Source organism: Somniosus microcephalus, chromosome 4, assembly GCF_052327205.1.
Source record: "Somniosus microcephalus isolate GS21.2 chromosome 4, FLI_Smic_1.0, whole genome shotgun sequence".
In the NCBI taxonomy this organism is placed as follows: Eukaryota; Metazoa; Chordata; class Chondrichthyes; order Squaliformes; family Somniosidae; genus Somniosus; species Somniosus microcephalus.
The window spans coordinates 57,642,948-57,667,467 of record NC_140990.1 but is presented as its reverse complement, the minus strand read 5'-3'; the positions used below and the strand labels follow the sequence as shown (position 1 = coordinate 57,667,467).

General features: G+C 47.0%; 1 protein-coding gene and 1 pseudogene across 3 annotated transcripts in view; one reads left to right on the top strand and one right to left on the bottom strand.

The window, feature by feature from the left end:
- LOC147118976 (uncharacterized) overlaps positions 1-4,854 on the top strand; it is a 206,694-nt pseudogene extending 201,840 nt beyond the window's left edge.
- The window catches only part of LOC147118975 (uncharacterized), a 305,332-nt gene extending 284,780 nt beyond the window's left edge, over positions 1-20,552 (bottom strand). The window contains exons 1-2 of one of the 3 annotated variants that reach the window (XM_085984708.1): positions 19,787-20,552; positions 19,451-19,618 (exon numbers count right to left, since the gene is read on the bottom strand). In XM_085984708.1, coding sequence (XP_085840834.1) covers positions 19,451-19,618; positions 19,787-20,298 — 680 coding nt within the window. In that variant the 5' untranslated portion in view covers positions 20,299-20,552. Of the gene's footprint in view, positions 1-19,291 lie in introns of all 3 variants that reach the window. The other 2 variants (XM_085984703.1, XM_085984693.1) reach the window with 2 other exon arrangements.
- Positions 20,553-24,520: the final 3,968 nt, after the last annotated feature.

The following is a 24,520-nucleotide window of genomic DNA, read 5'->3' as shown; positions in this document are numbered from 1 at the left end:
TGAGGAAACATTTCTTTCCCCAGCGAGTTATTATGATCTGAAATGCAACACCTGAAAGGGTGGAGGAAGCAGATTCAAGAGTAACTTTCAAAAGAGAATTGGATAAATATTTGAAGGGAAAACATTTACCGGGATATGGGGAAAGAGCAAGGGAGTGGGACTAATTGGATAGCTCTCCCAAAGAGCTGGCAAAAGCATGATGGACCGAATGGCTGCCTTTTGTGTTGTATCATTCTAGGATTCTCTGATAACTAAAGCCTCTCATCCGTGGTATAACCTCAGTGAATTTATTCTGCAGCCTCTCTGTGGTCCCGACATCCTTCCTAGTGTAAGATGCCTAAAACTTATTCTAACTGCAGCCGAACCGATGATTTTGTTTTCTACGCTCCATTTATAAAAAACCTCGGGTAACATTTTTAAACCACTTTATAAACTTATCCTCCAACTTTTAAAGATTTGTGTATCTGATCTCCCTGTAGATTTTAGAGATATTAACATAACATGGCTGAAATACATTGACATCAAATGCCTGATATAATGTGTATTATGGGAAAGAGAAGTTTAGTCTGAGTTAGAAACTCAAACAGGCATTTCACTGCAGACAGGTCGCCATGGCAACACTGATAAGACATTCCATTCACTGAATTGACTGGTTGGAATCTGTAATCAGATCAGGGGAAAGAACAGGTTTTGTCTGTTATTAACGACAATATAAACTTAAAATCACAGAATGGTTACAGCACAGAAGGAGGCCATTCGGCCCGTCGAGCCCGTGCCAGCTCTCTGCAAGACCACTTCAGCTAGTCCCACTCCCCCGCCCTTTCCCCGTAATCCTGCAAATTTCTTTCCTTCAGATACTTATCCAATTCCCTTTTGAAAGCTGTGATTGAATCTGCCTCCACCACCCTTTCAGGCAGTGCATTCCAGATCCTAACCACTCACTGCTTAAAAAAAAATTTCCTCATGTCATCTTTGGTTCTTCTGCCAATCACCTTAAATCTGTGTCCTCTGGTTCTCGACCCTTCCACCAATGGGAACAGTTTCTCCCTATCTACTCTGTCCAGACCCCTCATGATTTTGAACACCTCTATCAAATCTCCTCTCAACCTTTTCTGCTCTAAGGAGAACCACCCCAGCTTCTCGAGTCTATCCACATAACTGAAGTCCCTCATCCCTTATCCCTGGAACCATTCTTGTAAATCTTTTCTGCACCCTCTCTAAGACCTTCACATCCTTCATAAAGTGCCGTGCCATGAATTGGACACAATACTCCAGTTGAGGCCGAACCAGTGTTTTATAAAGGTTCATCATAACTTCCTTGCTTTTGGACTCTATGCCTCTATTTATAAAGCCCAGGTTTCCATCAGCTTTTTTAACCGCTTTCTCAACCTGCCCTGCCACCTTCAACGATTTGTGCACACATACCCCCAGGTCTCTCTGTTCATGCACCCACTTTAGGATTGTACCCTTTAGTTTATATTACCTCTCCTTGTTCTTCCTAACAAAATGTATCACTTCGCACTTTTCTGCGTTAAATTTTATCTGCCACGTGTCCGCCCATTCCACCAGCCTGTCTCTGTCCTCTTGAAGTCTATCACTATCCTCCTCACTGTTCACTATACTTCCAAGTTTTGTGTCATCTGCAAATTTTGAAATCGTGCCCTGTACACCCAAGTCTAAGTCATTAATATATATCAAGTAAAGCAGTGATCCTAGTACCGACACCTGGGGAACACCACTGTGTACCTTCCAGTCCAAAATACAACCGTTCACCACTGCTCTCTGTTTTCTGTCACTTAGCCAATTTCGTATCCATGCTGCCACTGTCGCTTTTATTCCATGGGCTTCAACTTTGCTGGTACTTGTCGAACGCCTTTTGGAAATCCAGGTACACCACATTAACCGCATTGTCCTCATCAACCCTCTCTGTTACCTCATCAAAAAACTCAATCAGAATCAGAGCAGCCGGGCCCGGCGGACGTGCGGCCAGGGCCCCGGCACCAGGAAACCCAGGGTGCAGCGCCTCCCCCAGACAGGAGAAACCACAACTGGATCGACACAGCAGAGCCGCCAATCCAGAGCCGGCTTGTATCAGGGCGGGCGCTGGATGCGGAAGTCAGTCCCTGGCCGCCTGTGTAGGTCTTTTTGTTACTTCAGTTTGAGCTGGAGTGGAGATGGGGGAGAAGCTGTTGGGTTTAACCCCCAGTACCTCTGAGCCCAGGAGGACCCAACAATTTCCAATGTGAGACTGTCAAGGGAGGTGGATTCTGGGGGAGATTAGGTTGTTAAACAGACACTGTCCCTACAACGTGAAAGAGTATTGTTTTAGGAACAACTGTAGAGGCTTTTAATCCAGTTTACATATACAGATTTGTTTTATTCAATCTTGGGGTGTGGGCATCGCTAGCAAGGCCAGCATATATGACCAATCCCCAGCTTCCCATTGAGAAGGTGATGGTGAGCCTTCTTCTTGAGCCGCTGCAGTCCGTGTGGTGAAGGTACTCCCACAATGCTGTTGTGTGAGGAGTTCCAGGATTTTCACCCAGCGACAATTTAGCAACGGCGATATATGTCCAAGTTAGGATGGTGTGTGACTTGGGGAACTTGAGATGATGGTGCTCCCATGCACCTTCTGCCTTTGTCCTTCTGGGTGGAGGTTGCGGGTTTTGGATGTTCTGTCAAAGTTCTGGTCGAGTTGCAGATGTATAAAGTCCATCTCCTTTGCCCCTCCCCCTCCCCCTCCCACTCCCACCTCTCTCTCTCTCCTCCCATAGAGGTCAGAGTCTTGTGTAGGCCCAGACCAGGTGGCAGATTCCCTTCCCTGAGGGACATTAGTGAACCAGTTGGGTTTTTACGACAATCCGGCAGCTTTCATGGTCACTTTTTTCTGGTGCCAGCCCTACAAATGACCAGATTAATTGAGCTCAATTTCACAACCTGCCTCTTTAGTGGGTTCTCTCTCACACTCCCTGTTTTAAATTCATTTTACAGGGTATTAGAAGGGGAGGATTTACAGACGGGAAACTCAAACCACACATCACGTCAAGATCTGACAGAGTCATTCATAGAAACATAGAAACATGGAAGATAGGAGCAGGAGTAGGCCATTCGGCCCTTCGAGCCTGCTCCGCCATTCAATGAGGTCATGGCTGATCATCCAAATTCAGTACCCTGTCCCTGCCTTCTCCCCATATCCCTTGATCCCTTTAGCCTTAAGAAATATATCCAACTCCTTTTTGAATATATTTAATGAACTGGCCTCCACCTCTGTGGCAGAGAATTCCACAGGTTCACCACTCTCTGGGTGAAGAAATTCCTCCTCATTTTAGTCCTAAATGGCTTACCCCTTATCCTTAGACTATGACCCCTGGTTCTGGACTCCCCGGCCATCATAAACATCCTTCTTGCATCTAGTCTGTCCAGGCCTGACAGAATTTTATAGGTTCCACTCGACTCATTGGAACTTGAATATCATCAGCCTTTGAATATGGAAGCAAAAAGCACCGTTCACAGCGGGGAGAAACCGTACACGTGTTCTGTGTGTGGACGAGGCTTCAGCCAATTATCTGGCCTATCGACACACAATCGCAGTCACACCGGGGAGAGGCCGTTCACCTGCTCTGAGTGTGGGAAGGGATTTACTAATTCATCCCACCTACTGAGACACCAGCGAGTTCACACTGGAGAGAGATCATTCACTTGCTCCATGTGTGGGAAGGGATTTACTCAGTCATCCAACCTACTGAGACACCAGCGAGTTCACACTGAGGAGAGGCTGTTCACCTGCTCTGTGTGTGGGAAGGGATTCACTCAGTCATCCAACCTGCTGAGACACCAGCGAGTTCACACTGATGAGAGACCTTTTAACTGCTTGGACTGTGGGAAGTGCTGTAAAAGTTCCGGGGAATTGATGTGCCATCAACGTGTTCACACTGGGGAGGGACCATTCAGGTGCTCTCACTGCAGGACTGGGTTCAGGCGATCATCTGAACTCACTGCACACCAACGCACTCACACTGGGGAGAGGCCATTCACCTGCTTCGTGTGTGGGAAGGGATTCACTCAGTCATCCACCCTGCTGAAACACAAGCGAGTTCACACTGGGGAGAGGCAGTTCACCTGCTCTGAGTGTGGGATGAGATTCACTAATTCATCCGATCTTCTAACACACCAGCGAATTCACACCGGGGAGAGGCTGTTCACCTGCTTCGTGTGTGGGAAGGGATTTACTCGTTCATCCCACCTGCTGACACGCCAGTGAGTTCACACTTGGGAGAGACCGTTCACCTGCCCTGAGTGTGGGAAGGGATTCACTCAGTCATCTACCCTGCTGAATCACCAGCGAGTTCACACGACAAGAGACCATTTAAATGCCCGGACTGTGGGAAGTGCTATAAAAGTTCCGGGGAACTGACATGCCATCAACGTGTTCACAGTAACGAGAGATCGTTCAGGTGCTCTCACTGTGGGTCTGGGTTCAGGCGATCATCTGAACTCACTGTACACCAGCGAGTTCACACTGGTTCACCTGCTCCATGTGTGGGAAGAGATTCACTCACTCATCCACCCTGCAGACACAGCAGCGAGTTCACAACTGACTGCAGGGGTTGGATTCTGCTGTTATTGCTGCTGTTAATCATATCCAGGACTGAACCCTGTTCATTCTGACAGTTGGAGTTTGTTTCTGCTGATGTTACTAACCCCTATAACTGGGCTGGAGTTTAATATTCTGGATAGATGTCAAATAAATCAGCTTTGTGTTGAACACATTGTTGTAGATTTTCATCTTTCCCACCTGAGTGTTTAGCGTCACCTGGCTGGAGCTCAGAAAGGACAATCTGGGGGAGGATCGTACGGGGGGAACAGAACTTCAGCCTGGACACAGTTCTTCAGGGCCACACTGAGAGGGGTAAACGGCACTTTGGTCTTTCTTGAGGTGTGTATGAAATGTGTCCCAGCCGCTCTCGGCCATGGTTCCGAGCTCCCAGGCCCGGAGCAGAAGGCTCCTCTAGAAATGATCCCCAGTCCATTGTTTACTCCTGTTATGGCCTCATTAACCTGCATCGCTACTTTTAGTGATTTGTGTATCTGGACCCCGAGATCCATTTGCTCCTCTACCCCATTTAAACTCTTATTGTCCAAGTAGTGTGTGACCTCCTTATTCTTCCTACCAAAACACACCACCTCACACTGATCTATATGGAAATTTATTTGGCAATTAACCACCCATTCTGCAAATTTATTCATGTCTTCTTGCATTTTGTCACAGTCTTCCTCAGTATTAACTCTACCTCCCAATTTGGTGTCATCGACAAATTTTGAAATTGTACTTCCGATTCCTGAGTCCCAAATCGTTTCTGTAAATGGTGAACAACAGTGGTCCCAGCATCAATCCCTGTGGAACACCACTTCCCACCTTTTGTCAATCTGAGTGACTATTCTTAACCGCGACTCTCTGTTTCCTGTTTTGTAACCAGCTTGCGATCCATAACAGTTTGTACGGTCTACAAGATGACCCAGCTCAGGCCGTGTGGAGTGAAGGGCCAGGCAGCAGAATGGATAGAAAGATGGCTACAACACCAAACAATTGACAAAAAGGGAGAAAATAGAATGAGTTTAAATTAACAAGAAATATAAAAACAGACTGTAAGAGCTTCTAGTATGTAAAAGGGATGAGAGTAGCAAAAGCAAGTGTTGGTCCATTAGAGGCTGAGACAGGAGAAATTAAATTGGGGAACAAGGAAATGGCAGAGACTTTAATTAAATATTTTGTATCTCTCTTCACAGTAGAAGACACAAAAAGTATTGCAAAAATAGTGGGGAACCAAGGGGCTACTGAGAGCGAGGAACTTAAAGTAATTAATATCAGTAGAGAAAAAGTACTTGAGAAACTAATGGGACTAAAAGCTGACAAATCCCCTGGACCTGATGGCCTACATCCTCGGGTTCTAAAACAGGAGGCCATGGAGATAGTGGATTCATTGGATGTGATCTTCCAAAACATTTCAAAAATCCCTAGATTCAGGAATGGTCCCAGCAGATTGGAAGGTAGTAAATGTGACCCCGCTATTAAAGAAAGGAGGGAGAGAGACTACAGACCAGTTAGCCTGACATCAGTTGTTGGGAAAATGCTGGAATCCATTATTAAGGAAGTGATAGCAGGTCACTTAGAAAATCATAACATGATTAGGCAGAGTCAACATGGTTTTATGAAAGGGAAATCGTGTTTGACAAATTTATTAGAGTTTTTTGAGGATGTAACTAGCAGGGTAGATAAAGGGGAACCAGTGGATGTAGTATATTTGGATTTCTGCAAGGCGTTCGATAAGGTGCTACATAAGAGGTTGTTAAGCAAGATAAGGGCACATGGGGTTGGAGGCAATGTATTGGAATGGATAGAGGATTGGTTAACAGACAGAAAAGAGAGTAGGAATAAATGGGTCATTTTCAGGTTGGCAGGCTGTAACTAGTGGGGTGCCGCAAGGATCAGTGTTGGGGCCTCAGCTATTTACAATCTATATTAATGACCTAGATGAATTGACCAAGTGCAATGTGTCCAAGTTTGCTGATGATACAAAGCTAGGTGGGACAGTAAGCTGTGAGGAGAACACAGAGTCTGCAAAGGGATATGGACAGACTAAGTGAGTGGGCAATAAGATGGCAGATTGAGTATAATGTGGGGAAATGTGAGGTTATTCACTTTGGTAGGACGAACAGAAAAATAGAATATTTTTTAAATGGTGGTAAACTATTAAATGTTGGTGTCCAGAGAGATTTGGGTGTCCTCATACAAGAAACACGGAAAGCTAGCATGCAGGTACAGCAAGCAATAAGGAAGGCTAATGGCATGTTGGCCTTTATAGCAAGGGGGTTGGAGTATAAGAGTAAGGAAGTCTTGCTACGATTGTACAGGGCCTTGGTGAGACCAGACCTGGAGTACTGTGCACAGTTTTGTTCTCCTTATTTAAGGAAGGACATACCTGCCTTAGAGGTGGTGCAACAAAGGTTCACTAGATTGATCCCTGGGATGAGAGTGTGAAGGAATAAGCAATATACCTATTCAGAAAAATACACCATCCTATGGAAGAATTCTGACTTTATTGAAACATGACATACTGGGCTTGAAAATCTAAAAGCCTTAACAATGGAAAAGCTGTAAACAGCATAAAAGCTATTGAGATAAAATAAGTTGTTGACACTGAATCAATAATCATAATCATAATCATAATCAACTTTTATTGTCATTGTTAGTGCACAAGTGCAGTACAACGAAATGTAGGCTTGCAGCTCCCGAGAGTGTACATTTAGATTAAGACATTTAAACATTCAACATTCATTTGGCTTGTAATACATTAACATAAACATAATAAAGTGCATTGGCAGATGTGCAGGCTTTAGAGTTTATTTGTGGAGTTCAGTAGGATGACAGCCCTGGGAAAGAAGCTGTTCCTAAATCTGGTCATTCGGGTGCGAATGCATCTGTAACATCTCCCAGATGGCAGGAGGGTGAACAGACTGTGGCTGGGGTGGGTAGGGTCTTTGATGATGGTCCGTGACCTCCGTAAACAGCGTTTCTGGTATATGTGCTCTATGGTTGGTAGCCGGGTGCCGGTAATGCATTGGGCAGTTGGTTAAAGGTTCCTGAAAGTCTGAAGTTTTGGAAAGAACACAATGGTACACCCAGTTAAAGTGTCTTAAACCAACACTTCGGAAAGAATCACATAAATTAAAGAAACATATGCCTTCGTAAAAATGACATCAAATGAAACACAGAGACACGAGTCTGTGTTACAACCAGTTGAGGTAACTAAGAAGACAATGGTGCACCCGGTTGAGGTGTCTTTAATTTACATGTTGTAAAAAGATACAAACAGAAGACCTTGGTAAGAATGACATCAAATAGATGCACCAGCCATCACATTGTTTTTGTGTTAAGCTTGAAACACCTACACAGGAGATATAATTCTTAATGCTACAAGCTGATCTAACTGTAAAAATAGCAGGGGTCAACAGAAAAATGACTAGAGATAATTAGCTTACATCAGCAGAAAACTTCAAAGGAAATACCACTGAGAAAGAGTATAAAAATTGAACTTTCAAATGGGAAGACAGATTCGCTTGAAGGGGCAAAGTGATTCTCGGCTTCAGAGGCAAGCTCTGTAAGTCTACAACTCTTTGAGTCTCGGGGATCACGGTATCAAAGGTATTTGATTTTGGTGGATATCCTGGAATAAACTAAGGACTGTAAAAATGTAGAGAAGTTAAGATTTGAGAATAAGAATCTCTGATAATAAGACTGTAAAAGCTTTTTGTATTTGGAACTGTTAATGTCGTGATTGAAACACCTACTGTAATTACATGTCGGTTCTTTAATAAATCTATATATTTTTAGAATTGTTTCACATAGTACTTCTGTATCAAACTCGCAAACTCAATCTTTGTACGCTCTTTGGTGAGGAGTTGCAGAATTCTGAGCGAGTTTTCCGGACCCTCATAATATCCGGAATGTTACAGTCTAGCTAAACTTATTAAAAGTGCTATCTGGAGGATGGTAACATCTTCAGGTTGTTTCTTTCCTTTAGGGAGAGATAGTCTGGACCTTTAGTCCAAATTAAGCATCTTTAGGATTCAGCTACCTCTAACTTTAGTTGAAAGTGAATGTCTGGGGAATATGCCTGATCCGGGGTAGCTCTAAAGGGGCTAGGACTAGTAATAATCCCTTCAAGAGGGTTGTCCTATGAGGAGAGATTGAGTAGATTGGGCCGATACTCTCTGGAGTTTAGAAGAATGAGAGGTGATCTAATTGAAACATACAAGATTCTGAAGGAGATTGACAGGGTAGATGCTGAGAGGCTGTTTCCCCTGGCTGGAGAGTCTAGAACTAGGGGGGCAGATTCTCAGGATAAGAGGGTCGGCCTTTTAAGGCGGAGATCAGGAGAAATGTCTTCACTCAGGGGGTTGTAAATCTTTGGAATTCTCTGCCCCAAAGTGCTGTGGATGCTCAGTCGTTGAGTATATTCAAGGCTGCGATAGTTCGATATTTGGACTCCAGAGGAATCAAGGGATATGGGGATAGGGCAGGAAAGTGGAGATGAGGTAGAAGATCAGCCATGATCTTATTGAATGGTGGAGCAGGCTCGAGGGGCCGTATGGCCCACTCCTGCTCCTGATTCTTATGTTCTTATGTAAAACAGAAATCAGAGGGTTGGAGTTAAGGGTAATTTGTTGCCATCTTTGCATCCATTCTGCTGCCTGGCCCTTGACTCCACATGGCCTGACCTTTGACTCCACACGACCTGACCGTGGTCATCTTGTAGACCGTACATACTGCAGACACAGTGCACCAGTGGTGGAGGGGGTGGATATCGAGTCCTGTGGCAGGGGCGCTGATGGATTTCTCCATCCCGTGTGTTTTGAGGCATCACTAGTTGCATTTTTCACCTCTTCCCACCTTTAAAAAAAAAATATTTTTGCCAGTTTATTAAAACTATTTAAAACTTCCCAGATAAGTCACACAAAAATCTGAGGCCTTGTATGTTTCTGTCAGAATGACAGGCCTGAACTCGAGTTAGAAATCACAGTTAGAAAACATTCAGCAATTAAACCAGACTGGGCGGGGCCTGAGGTGTGAGTTAGGAATGGAAAAGCAGAGGCTAATGTCGTTTGCACCAGGGCTGAGGACCCGGGCACTCAGGTTTCTGTATAATTTATTTATTAATTTTGTTTAATGCCCAATATTGCGGGGCAGTGTCCTCGGCCCAACCATCTTCAGCTACTTTATCAATGATCTTCCCTCCATCATAAGGTCAGAAGTGGGGATGTTTGCTGATGACTGCACAATGTTCAGTTCCATTCGCAACTCCTCAGATAATGAAGCAGTCCATGCCCGCATGCAGCAAGACCTGGAGGACATTCAGGCTTGGGCTGATAAGTGGCAGGTAACATTCACACCACACAAGTGCCAGACAATGACTATCTCCAACCAGCGAGAGTCTAACAACCGCCCCTTGACATTCAACGGTATTACCATCGCCAAATCCCCCACCATCAACATCCTGGGGGGTCACCATTGAGCAGAAACTTAACTGGACCAGCCACATAAATACTGTGGCTAAAAGAGCAGGTCAGAGGCTGGGTATTCTGCGGCGAGTGTCTCACCTCCTGACTCCCCAAAGCCTTTCCACCATCTAAAAGGCACGAGTCAGGAGTGTGATGGAATACTCTCCACTTGCTGGATGAGTGCAGCTCTAACAACACTCAAGAAACGACACCATCCAGGACAAAGCAGCCCGCTTGATTAGCACCCCATCCACCACCTTAAACATTCACTCCCTCCACCACCGGTGTACCGTGGCTGCAGTGTGTACCCGCTACAAAATGCACTGCAGCAACTCACCAAGGCTTCTTAAAACACTCACTCCCTCCACCACCGGTGTACCGTGGCTGCAGTGTATACCATCTACAAGATGCAATGCAGCAACTCGCCAAGGCTTCTTCGGCAGCACCTCCAAAATCCGCAACCTCTACCACCTAGAAGGGCAAAGGCAGCAGGCACAGGGGAACACCATCACCTCCAGCTTCCCCTCCAAGTCACAGACCATCCTGGCTTAGAAATATATCGCCGTTCCTTCATCGTCACTGGGTCAAAATCCTGGAACTCCCGAACCGCACTGTGGGAGTACCTTCACCACACGGACTGCAGCGGTTCAAGAAGGTGGCTCACAACCACCTTCTCATGGGCAATTAGGGATGGGTAATAAATGCTGGCCTTGCCAGTGATGCCCACATCCCAGGAACGAATCTAAAAGAAAATCTCAACCGGCCTGGTGGTTCATCTTGCCGTCTGACAGAGATGGGGCTCCCCAGTGGAGGGCTCTCTATGCGGGGGTCCTTCCCTGCACCATTGGGGATCTGGGGTGGAGACTGTTGCAAGGAGCTGTCGTGTGCAACAGTTTTTAAGCTCCTTTCCGGACTCCAAGGCCAGATGTGATGTTTGCGGCCTAGAGGAGTCCACGGGCCGTGTATATATTCAGTGTGAGAGGTTGCAACCCCTGTATAGTTACCTGAAAGGGCTGCTCCTCAACTCTTGGTTACACTTTAGCTCCACGCTCCTAATCTTTGCCCGCCCGGTGCGGAGGGGGGTGGGTAAGTCGGAGGATCTTCTCCTGGACCTGCTCTTGGGCCTGGCGAAAACAGCAATTTGTAGGTCCAGGATGGGCGGAGCCCATGGGGGGTCACTCTGGCTGCCTGCCTCTCTCCCGAGGTCTTGTCCCTGCCCGGGTGGCCCTGGAGAGGGAGCAGGCGGTGTCCACCGGTTCACTTGATACCTTCCTCGGCTGGTGGGCACAGAAGGTATCAAGAGGCGATAATCGATCCTCGGAATCACATTGTGATGTAATTATTAATTGTGTGTGTGTCACAAATACATTCCTTCTATTTTGATACAAAAGCTCTACTAGACATGTTAAACTACTAGTTATTTAATCAGGGCTGCAGCTGCTGAAAGGTTGACTGTACTGAGCTTTGTGGCCAGAGCTGGCAGACGTGTTGTTCTGAAGTCTGATGTCTCACACCTGAAGAGTCTGTTTATGTCGTGTTGCCTGGTGTCAGAAATAGAAATCAAAGGGAGATGATGCCCCACTCCGTTAATCAACTGTTTGACACATTTCCATGCATTTCCTTTCTTAATTTACAAAGATCACAACTCCATTAGTGAACAATGGATTGCCAGTCTGTCACTTTTTAGTGAGGCTTGAAAGGATTCGCTGTGAAGCGACACCTGCCTATCTGTTTGTGTGTCAGTGTGTTTGGATTGTGTTAGACAACAGTCCTAATATCTCACCTACATCCATTACAATTTTTGAAATGTTAGATTGTACTTGGAAGAAGTTGAGTTTGAATCTAACAATTCTCAAATTGGGAGCTGTTAATGATTTCTGTTTTTCACATAACTATATAGTGATGTTAATATGTGATGTGCCTTCAATAACCACAAACCTAGAAGTTATAGACTTAAACAAGTTGGCTTTTAATCACTAAGATCAGAGCTAACATCTCAACACGCCGACTGGTTCACAGGAATGAGTCATACAGATCCTGGGATCTTTATGTAAGAGAAGTCAGGGGCGGAGCCAAGAGCCAAGACCTGGAACCTTCCAGGTTAGTCAGGAAAGAGGAAGTTAAACTATACACAGTGTGGGGGAGGGTAATATACATGAGTGCAAAACGAATACAGGAAATACAGGATCAAGACAAACAGATTTCATTACATTCACCCCTTCTTTAGATTTAGTCCATCGGGGTGATGTTTCTTAAAAGTTGGTATAAGTGAGTCTGTCAGGAGGTTTTGCAGTTCTCAGTGATTGGCGCAAAGCCGGTTGGGGTGCCTCTAGGGGAGTGGATTCTGGTTCCTCCGCTGTCCGGGCCTCCGCAGTGTCTTCCAGGTTATCTGCAGTGTCCTCCAGGTTAAAGTTGGGTATTGATACCTCTGGGCGTCCTGTCTCTTTGTAGTGTAGGTCTTCCTCGGGTAGTCTCTCATCGTTCTGTCCGCTCCCCGAGGGAGCAAGGTCTTTTAAGGAAACAGTGTCCTCTCGCCCGTCAGAGTATTCGATATAGGCGTACTGAGGGTTTGCATGGAGGAGCTGTACCTTTTCCACAAGGGGGTCCGTTTTATGGCCTCTCACGTGCTTCCACAATAGTACTGTCCCCGGAGACGTCAGCCACGCGGGTAGAGATATGCCCGAGGTGGATTTCCGGGGGAAAACAAACATCTTTTCGTGAGGGGTAGTATTAGTGGCTGTACATAACAGAGACCTTATGGAGTGGAGCACGTCTGGGAGGACTTCCTGCCAGCGGGAGGTCGGGAGGCCTTTTGACTTTAAGGCTAATGTGACAGCCTTCCAAACAGTAGCATTCTCCCTTTCCACTTGCCCATTACCCCGGGGGTTGTAGCTAGTGGTTCTGCTAGTGGCTATCCCCTTTGAGAGCAAGAACTGGTGCAGTTCATCACTCATGAATGACGTCCCCCTATCGCTGTGTATGTAGTTTGGCATGCCAAACATGCAGAATAGATTACAGAGACACTTGATGACGGTGGCACTGGTCATGTCTGGGCAGGAAATGGCAAAGGGGAAGCGGGAATATTCATCGATGATATTGAGGAAGTATACGTTACGGTTGGCAGAGGGAAGGGGTCCCTTGAAGTCCAGACTTAGGCGCTCGAATGGCCGTGTGGCTTTGATAAGGTGTGCACGGTCAGGCCTGTAGAAATGAGGCTTGCATTCCGCACAGATGCGGCAGGCTCTGGTCATTGCTCTGACCTCCTTGATGGAGTGGGGCAGATTGCAGGACTTTATAAAAAGGTATAGTCGGGTGACCCCTGGGTGACAGAGGTCGTTGTGGAGACCCTGTAATTTGTCCGTATGAATGCTGGCACACATTCCCCGCGATAGGGCGTCTGGGGGTTCATTAAGGGCTCCCGGCCTGTACATAATATCATAGTCGAACGTGGATAGTTCGATCCTCCACCTGAGTATTTTGTCATTCTTGATTTTCCCCCTTTGTTTGTTATTAAACATGAAAGCCACCGACCGCTGGTCGGTGAGCAAGGTGAAACGTTTGCCGGCTAGGTAGTGTCTCCAGTGCCGCACTGCCTCCACTATAGCCTGTGCCTCCTTCTCGACAGAAGAGTGCCTGATTTCAGGTCCCTGAAGGGTTCGGGAGAAGAAGGCCACAGGTCTCCCAGCCTGATTGAGGGTCGCAGCTAAGGCAAAGTCTGACGCATCGCTTTCGACTTGAAAGGGAATGCTTTCGTCCACTGCACACACTGCAGCCCTTTCAATGTCCTGTTTAATACTGGTGAAAGCCTCCCGAGCTTCAGCTGATAGTGGGAAGGACGTCGATTTAATGAGGGGTCGGGCCTTATCAGAGTAATTGGGCACCCATTGGGCATAATACGAAAAATATCCCAGGCACCTTTTTAAAGCTTTGGGATTGTGTGGCAGGGGCAGTTCCTTTAGGGGGCGTAATCGGTCAGGGTCCGGTCCAATTACCCCATCTTCCACCACACAGCCGAGGATACAGAGACGGGTTGTGTTGAAGACACATTTGTCTTCGTTGTAGGTTAGATTCAGCTTTAGGGCAGTTTAAAAAATCTCGCAAGATTTAGATCGTGGTCTTGCTGGTTGTGCCCGCAGATCGTGACATTGTCCAGATAGGGGTAGGTAGCTTGTAGTTTATTCTCATCAACCATGCGGTCCATCTCACGTTGGAAGACCGAGACCCCATTTGTTACCCCGAAGGGCACTCTGAGAAAATGGTAGAGGCGCCCGTTCACCTCGAAGATGGTGTATGGGCGGTCCTCCGTTCTAATGGGGAGCTGGTGATACGCGGAGTTGAGGTCGATAGTCGAGAAGACTCGGTATTGCGCAATCTGGTTGACCATTTCTGATATGCGGGGTAAAGGGTAGGCGTCCAGCTGGGTATAAATATTAACAGTCTGGCTGTAGTCAATTACCATCCGTTTCTTTCCGCTATTTTTAACTATGACTACTTGGGCGTGCCACGGACTGGTACTGCATTCAATAATGCCTTCCCGCAGGAGTCTGTCCACTTCCGCCTTGATAAAGTGTCTGTCTTCCAGACTGTACCGTCTACTTTTGGTCGCTATGGGCCTACAGTTCGGAGCGAGATTAGCGAATAAAGAGGGCGGGCTGATTTTTAAGGTTGATAGGCCACAGACTGTGAGTGGTGGCTGGGACCCACCATATGCTAGCGTGACACTTTCGTGGTGGCACTGGAAGTCCAGGCCCAAGATTACATTAACACAGAGTTCTGGCATCACGAGGAGTTTAAAATCCTTGTAGTCTGTGCCTTTTACAGTCAGTGTTACCACACAGTAGCCCAAAATGTCCGAAGTGTGGGGTTTAGCAGCCATAGCAATTCTGCTCCATGTAGGGGTTACCATTAATGAGTGCCGCCGTACCAGGCTAGGGTGGATAAAACTCTCAGTACTCCCACAGTCAAATAAACATTTCGTTAAATTCCCGTTTACCTGTATGTCCATCGTGGATTTTGTCAACGGGTGTGGCCTGGATTGATCCACCGTGATCGAAGCCACTGTTGGGCCCTGAGCGGCCGTTGAGTCGGGAAAAGATGGCGGATCCCAAGATGGCAGCCCGCACGGCACGCACGAGGCGGTGACGGAGTTGGAAATCGGATTCCCCCTGCAGACTTTGCTAAAATGCCCCTTTTTCTTACATTTGAAGCATGTAGCGTCCTTCGCTGGGCATCGTTGTCTGGGGTGCTTGGCCTGGCCGCAGAAGTAGCATTTCGGGCCTCGAGACATTGCCGCTGTAGTAGGACTCCTGGGTGAACTTCTGTGTGGGGACTCCGGCGGTGTAGAGCTGGTCTGAGACCTGGATGGGGAAGATGGCTGATTCCAAGATGGCGGCCCGCTCGGTGCGCACGAGGCGGTGAGGGCCGCATGGCCGGAAGAATAAGAGTCAGAGTTTTTCTGGGCCACGTCCAGCGATCGCGCAGTGGCCACTGCCTTTTTTAAGTCCAGGACCTCCTTCTCCAGCAGTCTCTGCCGGATATAATTCGATTTGAGGCCCGTGATGAAGGAATCGCGGACCAATTCGTCAGAGTACACATTGGCCGTCACGGCCTTGCAGTTGCAGTCCCGGACCAAGTCCTTTAGGCCCTGTAAGAAATCGTCCATTGATTCCTCAGGTCGCTGCCTGCGTGTAGCCAGCAGATGCCTGGCGTACACTTCCTTTACCGGCCTCTGGTATTGGGCCTTCAGGATAGTGATGGCCTCCGTGTAAGAGGTGGCGTCCCAGATGAACGAATAAATCCGATGACTAACGCGAGTAGTCAGTAGACTCAGCTTATCTACCTTGCTAGCGGATGAGGCCCCCGCGAAGAGTTCGAAGCATTTGAGCCAGTGTCCAAATTGATTTGATGCTTCAGCAGAATGTGGATCCAAGTCCAGACGCTCTGGTTTTAGGAGTCGATCCATCCTAGTATTCTTTAGTGATTAAAATTGATGTGCCTTCAATAACCACAAAACTAGAAGTTATAGACTTAAACAAGTTGGCTTTTAATCACTAAGATCAGAGCTAACATCTCAACACGCCGACTGGTTCACAGGAATGAGTCATACAGATCCTGGGATCTTTATGTAAGAGAAGTCAGGGGCGGAGCCAAGATCCAAGACCTGGAACCTTCCAGGTTAGTCAGGAAAGAGGAAGTGAAACTATACACAGTGTGGGGGAGGGTAATATACATGAGTGCAAAACGAATACAGGAAATACAGGATCAAGACAAACAGATTTCATTACAATATGATAAGGCAGGATCTGGCCAAAGTGGACTGGGATCAGCTACTTGTAGGAAAATCTACATCGGAGCAATGGGAGTCTTTCAGAAAGGATTTTGAGAGAGTACAATGGCAACATGTTCCCGTAAAGGTCAAAGGTGGGCCCAACAAGCCCAGGGAACCTTGGATGTCAAGGGATATACGAGAATGGATTAGGAAAAAAAGGGGGGCTTTTGGCAGATACAAAGGACTAAAGACAGGAAGCCCTAGAGGACTATAAAAAGTGCAGGGGGATACTTAAAAAAGAAATTAGGAGAGCGAGGGGGGGCCATGAAATAACACTGGCGAGCAAAATAAAGGAAAATCCCAAGGTGTTTTATAAGTATATTAAGGGCAAGAGGATAACTAGGGAAAGAGTAGGGCCCATTAGGGACCAAAGTGGCAATCTGTGATTGGAGCCAGGAGATGTAGGTGGGGTTTTAAATGAATTTTTTGCATCTGTGTTCACTATGGAGAAGGACGATGTAGACATAGAAATCGGGCAGGGGGACTGTGATATACTTGAACATATTAGCATCGAGAGGGAGGAGGTACTGGCGGTTTTAGCAGGCTTAAAAGTGGATAAATCCCCAGGCCCGGATGAGATGTATCCCAGGCTGCTGTGTGAGGCAAAGGAGGAGATTGCAGGGGCTCTGACACAAATTTTCAAAACCTCTCTGGCCACAGGGGATGTGCCAGAGGACTGGAGAACAGCTAACGTAGTACCATTATTCAAGAAGGGTAGTAGGGATAAACCAGGGAATTACAGGCCAGTGAGCCTAACATCAGTGGTAGGGAAACTATTGGAAAAAATTCTGAGGGACAGAATTAGTCTCCACTTGGAGAGGCAAGGATTAATCAGGGATAGTCAGCATGGCTTGGTCAAGGGAAGATCATGTCTGACTAATTTGATTGAATTTTTTGAGGGGGTGACTAGGTGTGTGGATGCGGGTAGTGCAGTGGATGTGGTATACATGGATTTCAGTAAGGCTTTCGATAAAGTCCTGCATAGAAGACTGGTCAAGAAGGTAAGAGCCCATGGGATCCAGGGTGCCTTGGCACATTGGATCCAAAACTGGCTTAGTGGCAGAAGGCAGAGGGTGATGGTTGAAGGTTGTTTTTGTGGCTGGAAGCCTGTGTCCAGTGGGGTACCGCAGGGATTGGTGCTGGGTCCCTTGCTGTTTGTGGTCTACATTAATGATTTGGATGTGAATGTAAAAGGTATGATCAGTAAGTTCGCAGATGACACGAAAATTGGTGGGGTGGTAAATAGCGAGGAGGGTAGCCTCAGTCTGCAGGACGATATAGATGGGTTGGTCAGATGGGCGGAACAGTGGCAAATGGAATTTAACCCTGAAAAGTGTGAGGTGATGCATTTTGAAGGGACTAACAAGACAAGGGAATACACAATGAATGGTAAGACCCTAGGAAAGACAGAGGATCAGAGGGACCTTGGTGTGCATGTACATAGATCCCTGAAGGCAGCAGAACAGGTGGATAAGGTGGTTAAAAAGGCATATGGGATACTTGCCTTCATTAGCCGAGGCATGGAATATAAGAGCAGCGAGGTTATGATGGAGCTGTACAAAACGCTGGTTAGGCCACTGCTGGAATACTGTGTGCAGTTCTGGTCGCCACACTATAGGAAGGATGTGATTGCTTTGGAGAGGGTGCAGAGGAGATTCACCAGGATGTTACCTGGGCTGGAGCGCTTCAGCTATGAAGAAAGACTGGACAGGCTGGGGTTGTTTTCCTTGGAGCAGAGAAGGCTGAGGGGGGACCTGATTGAGGTGTACAAAATTATGAGGGGCATAGATAGGGTAGATAGAAAGGAACTTTTTCCCTTAGTAGAGGGGTCAATAACAAGGGGGCATAGATTCAAGGTAAGGGCAGGAGGTTTAGAGGGGATTTGAGGAAGAACTTTTTCACCCAGAGGGTGGTTGGAATCTGGAACTCACTGCCTGAAAGGGTGGTAGAGGCAGGAACCCTCACAACATTCAAGAAACATTTGGATGAGCACTTGAAATGCCATTGCATACAAGGCTATGGACCAAATGCTGGAAAATGGGATTAGATTGGACAGGGCCTGATGGCCGGCGCGGACGCGATGGGCCGAAGGGCCTCTTTCTGTGCTGTATAACTCTATGACTCTATGATGTGATCAAAGCAAATTAAAAGATGCTGCTATTTACTGAACACAACTGAATAATTCTACAAGGATGCTATCGCTGTCTTCCTCAGTATTAACTACGTCCCCCAATTTAGTGTCATCCGCAAATTTTGAAATTGTACTTCTGATTCCCAAGTCCAAATCATTCATGTAATTGGTGAACAACAGTGGTCCCAGTACCGATCCCCGTGGAACACCACTTCCCACCTTCCGCCCGTCTGAGTAAATACCTTTAACTCATCCCGTCACTATAACTGGACTTGTCTCCATTCCCGTGCCGAGGGGATTGCTGTACCAGACGGGAGGGGCAACATTTGGGGATTCTCGATTCTCCACCAATTCCCATTCCCCTTCTTTCTGGTGGATAATGGAGGTGCCACTGTGTGTAATGTGCAAGTCAGTAAGAATTGTCAGCGAGGATTAATCAGCACTTTCTAATTGGAGATGTTAATCAGTGGAACCTTTCAGGCACTGAATTGTAGATTTTATACTAAAGATTAATATACGATTGAAGTAAAAGTTCATAATTTTATTGTAAAATAATTCAGGGACTCTCATCAGAAATTAAGGGGAAAGATCAGACAGCGGTTCTTAAATGAACACTGCAGCCCCGACAAGTCAATCAGCTATATATCCAGAATATTAAACTCCAGCCCAGTTATAGGGGTTATTAACATCAGCAGAAACAAACCCCAATTGTCAGAATGAACATGGTTCAGTCCTGGATGTGATTAACAGCAGCATCCAACCCCTGCAATCACATGTGAACTCGCTGGTGTCTCAGCAGGTTGGATGACAGAGTGAATCCCTTCCCGCACACGGAGCAGGTGAACGGCCGCTCCTCAGTGTGAACATGCTGGTGTGTCAGCAGGTGCGATGACTGAATGAATCCCTTCCCACACACGGAGCAGATGAACGGCCTCTCCCCAGTGTGAACTCGCTGGTGTGTCAGCAGGTGGGATGACTGATTGAATCCCTTCCCGCACACGGAGCAGGTGAACGGCCTCTCCCCAGTGTGAACTCGCTGGTGTGTCAGCAGGTTGGATGACAGAGTGAATCCCTTCCCACACATGGAGCAGGTGAACGGCCTCTCCTCAGTGTGAACATACTGGTGTGTCTGGAGACTGGACGAGCGAGTGAATCCCTTCCCACACACGGAGCAGGTGAATGGCCTCTCCTCGGTGTGAACTCGCTGGTGTGTCAGCAGATTGGATGACTGAGTGAATCCCTCCCCACACACGGAGCAGGTGAACGGCCTCTCCCCAGTGTGAACTCGCTGGTGTGCCAGCAGATTGGATGACTGAGTGAATCCTTTCCCACACACAGAGCAGATGAATGGCATCTCCCCAGTGTGAACTCGCTGGTGTGTCAGCAGATGGGTTGACCGAATGAATCCTTTCCCACACACAGAGCAGGTAAACGGCCTCTCCCCAGTGTGAATGCGCCTGTGTTTCAGAAGGTCAGAGGAATTAGTGAATCCCTTCTCACACACGGGGCAGGTGAACGGCCTCTCCCCAGTGTGAATTCGCTGGTGTGTCAGCAGGTTGGATGAATTAGTGAATCCCTTCTCACACACGGAGCAGGAAAATGGCCTCTCCCCAGTGTGAACGCGCTGGTGTGTCTGGAGCTGAGCTAACTGAGTGAATCCCTTCCCACACACGGAGCAGGTGAACGGTCTCTCCCCAGTGTGACTGCGTCGATGAGTTTCCAGTTGGGACGGGTAATTGAACCCCTTCCCACAGTCCTCACATGTCCACGGTTTCTCCATGGTGCGGGTGTCCTTGCGTCTCTCCAGGTTGGACGATCAGTTGAAGCCTCGTCCACACACGGAACACGTGTACGGTTTCTCCCCGCTGTGAATGGTGTGATGTTTTTTCAGGCTGTGTAACTGGTTAAAGCTCTTTCCACAGTCAGTGCACTGGAACACTCTCACTTGGGTGTGTGTGTGTGTCTCGGTGCATTTCCAGTCACAATGATGTATGAAATCTTTTCCCACAGACAGAACAGACAAACATTTCTCCTTCCATATTCAAAGGCTGATGATATTCCCTGTAAAAGCAGTTTACAAAAGACATCACTGTAAGTTCAGGATTAAAATGCAGTACAGATAATTCTAGTTCCTATGGAACATTCTTTCCTCTCTTATTACATAGAATTACATAGATTGTACAACACAGAAACAGGCCATTCAGCCCAACTGGCCCATGCAGTGTTTATGCTCCACACGAGCCTCCTCCCATCTCTCTTCATCTCACCCCATCAGCATCTCCTTCTATTCCTTTCTCCCATGTGTTTATCCAGCTTCCCCTTAAATGCATCCATGCTCTTCATCTCAACTACTCCCTGTGGCAGCAAGTTCCACATTCTCAGCACTCTCTGGGTACTTTCCTGGGCAGCCAAGGAGCACTGATGTCGCTTCTGTGCATTTCCTGGTGAGGCTAAACAGTTGATATTTTCTGATCAAAAAGAGCTGAGCTCGGCAGCATTAGTCCTGTTTTGCCTCCTTTGGGGACCAGGTGTACGAGCAGAGTAAGCGCAGCCTTCACAGCAACCGGAATAAAATTGTTACAGTTGTGAAGGAACTTTGTGTCAGTGCACTGGACCACAATGGCAATAGATTGGTAGAAGGGCAAGTGCAATGAGACCTGAGTGTCCTTGTGCACCAGTCACTGAAGGTAAGCATGCAGGTGCAGCAGGCAGTTAAGAAGGCAAATTGTATGTTGGCCTGCGTAGTGAGAGGATTCGAATACAGGAACAAGGATGTCTTGCTGCAGTTGTACAGGGTCTTGGTGAGACCACATCTTGAGTATTGTGTGCAGTTTTGGTCGCCTTATCTGAGGAAGGATGTTCTTGCCATGGAAGGAGTTCAGCGAAGATTCACCAGGCTGATACCTGGGATGGCAGGAATGTCGTATGAGGAGAGATTGGGTCGATTGGGCTTATACTCGCTGGAGTTTAGAAGAATTAGAGGGGATCTCATTGAAACTTATAAAATTCTAACAGGACTGGACAGACTAGATGCAGGAAGGATGTTCCCGATGGCGGGGGAGTCCAGAACCAGGGGTCATAGTCTAAGGATAAGGGGTAAGCCATTTAGGACAGAAATGAGGAGGAATTTCTTCACCCAGATAGCGGTGAACCTGTGAAATTCTCTACCACAGAAGACAGTTGAGGCCAATTCATTAAATATATTCAAGAAGGAGTTGGATATATTTCTTGAGGCTAAAGGGATCAAGGGATATGGGGAGAAAGCAGGGACAGGGTACTGAGATTGGATGATCAGCCATGATCTCATTGAATGGCGGAGCAGGCTCGAGGGGCCGAATGGCCTACTCCTGCTCCTATCCTTTATGTTTCTATGTGTGTCAATTATTGTCTGACTGCGCTACTGAGAAGCACCTTGGGATGTTTTAAAGGTGCTATATAAATGTAAGTTGTTGTTGGTGTATAGAGTACACTGTTTAAAGTTAGTGAAATGATCAATAACCAAGGAAATAATTTCTTTGTTTGGTTCTGTTAGTTTTCATAGAATCATGGAAGCGAACATCACCAAGGAGGCCATTCGGCCCATCGGGCCTGTGCTGGCTCTTAGAATGAGCACTCGAGCTTAGTCCCACATCCCTGCTTGTTGTCTGTAACCCTATAAGATCCTCATCCTCAAGTACCCGCCCAACTCCCTTTTAAAATCATTTAAAATCATATCATAATCCTACCGCCTCCCGGAACCGTCTCTTCCGCTTCAGACCAGCGCCAGCACTCGCACTGCGCATGCTCAGAGCACCGTCCAGTTCCGCGTCTGCGCACTGGGTTCTTGTGGTCATTGATAGGGCACTTTCTGCCTCGCGGAGGATTCTGGGTAAACACACCGCCATCGGAAGCCGCAATTGGTCAACAGAATATTTTTTTAAATCATCCCATCGATATTGGGGCCGGTGGGGCAATCAACAAAATTAATTAATAAATTATACAGAAATCCACATGCCGGGCCCTCCGCCATCGTGTGATGTACGCTGGCCGCCAATTTTCAGTTACAAACTCGTACCTCAGGCCCCGCCCAGTCCGGTTTAATTGCTAAATGTTTACGAACTGTGTTTTCTAACTTCAGTGCAGTCCTGTTATTCAGAGGGAGACTTACGAGGCCCATTCTTTTGTAAGTCTTACCTGAGAAGCTGTTAATGGCTTTAATAAGCTGGCAGCAATTTTTTTTTCAAGGTGGAAATAGGTGAAAAACGCCACTAGCGATCCATCAAAACACACGGGACAGAGAAGTCCACTTCAGCAGCACACTTGCCACAGGACTCAATATCGATCCCTTCCACCACTGGTGCACTTTATCTGCAGTGTGTACGATCTACAAGATGAGATTGTGTGGAGTCAAAGGTCAGGCCGTGTGGAGTCAAGGGCCAAGTAGCGTGTTTTGGTGAAAAGATGGCTACAAAACAGAAATCAGAGAGAAAGAGCTAAGGGAAGTTTCTCGGACTAGCAGAAAGTGAGAAGATCCGTGCTGGGACCCGTGTTCACCATTATATGGACTCAAAAATTGGAGGCATGTTGCAGATGATACCAAGTTGCTCCTTGTGGAGACCAGGTCTTCACACTGAGGACACCCTCCATTGTACTGTGCGGCACTACCACTGTGCTAAAGGACATAGGCTAAGAACAGACCTAACAGCTCAAAACTGGGCAGCCACGAGGCGCTGTGGGCAATCAGCAGTTGCAGAATGTATTCCACCACAAACTGCAATAGGGAAAGTAAGCTGCGAGGAGGTCACAAAGAGCCTGCAAAGGGATATAAACAGGTGAGTGGGCAATAAGGTGGTAGATGGAGTATAATGTGAGGAAATGTGAGGCTATTCACTTTGGTAGGAAGAATAGAGAAACAGAATATTTTTTAAATGGTGAGAAACTATTAAATGTTGGTGTTCAGAGAGATTTAGTTGTCCTCGTCCAGGAAACACAGAAAGTCATGAGAGTTCGGGACAGAGTAGAGAGAGAGAAACTGGTCCTATTGGCAGAAGGATCGAGAACCAGAGGACACAGACTTAAGATGATTGGCAGAACCAAAGGCGACATGGGGAAAACTGTTTTACGCAGCGATGGAAGTGGTGGAAGCGGAGACACTCAAAGTTTTCAAGGGGAGACTGGATAGGCACCTGAAGGAAATAAACTTGCAGGGCTACGGAGATAGAAACATAGAAGATAGGAGCAGGAGTAGGCCATTCGGCCCCTCGAGCCTGCTCCGCCATTCAATGCGATCATGGCTGATCATCCAAATTCAGTACCCGGTCCCTGCTTTCTCCCCATATCCCTTGATCCCTTCAGCCTCAAGAAATATATCCAACACCTTCTTGAATATTTTTAATGAATTGGCCTCTACTGCCTTCTGTGGTAGAGAATTCCACAGGTTCACCATAAAGCAGGGAATGGGACTGACTGGATTGCTCTACAGAGAACCGGCATGGACTCGATGGGCTGAATGGTCTCCTTCTGTGCTGTTATGACTCTATGAGTGGTTAGGATCTGGAATGCACTGCCTGAAAGGGTGGTGGAGGCAGATTCAATCACAGCTTTCAATCGGGAATTGGATAAGTACCTGAAAGAAAACAAATTGCAGGGCTACGGGGAAAGGGTGGGGGAGTGGGACTAGCTGAAGTGGTCTTGCAGAGAGCTGGCACGGGCTCGATGGGTGGAATGGCCTCCTTCTGTGCTGAACCATTCTATGATTCTATGAAAGTTAGCATGCAGGTACAGCAAACAATTAGGAAGGTAAATGACATGTTGGCCTTTATTGCAGTTACAGTTGCATTTTAATAGCATAGCTTCTAACGCAACTATAATATACATTTAAAGGTTATCCAAACCTACAGGTTACCCTAACAGTCCCTCCTGTTGGCCCCTGGTCAGACCGCGTCTGATCCAGGTAGGACATACCTAAATCCCTGAATTCTCTATCTGCTGGATTGTCCAGGGATCCAACTGGACTCCTGCAA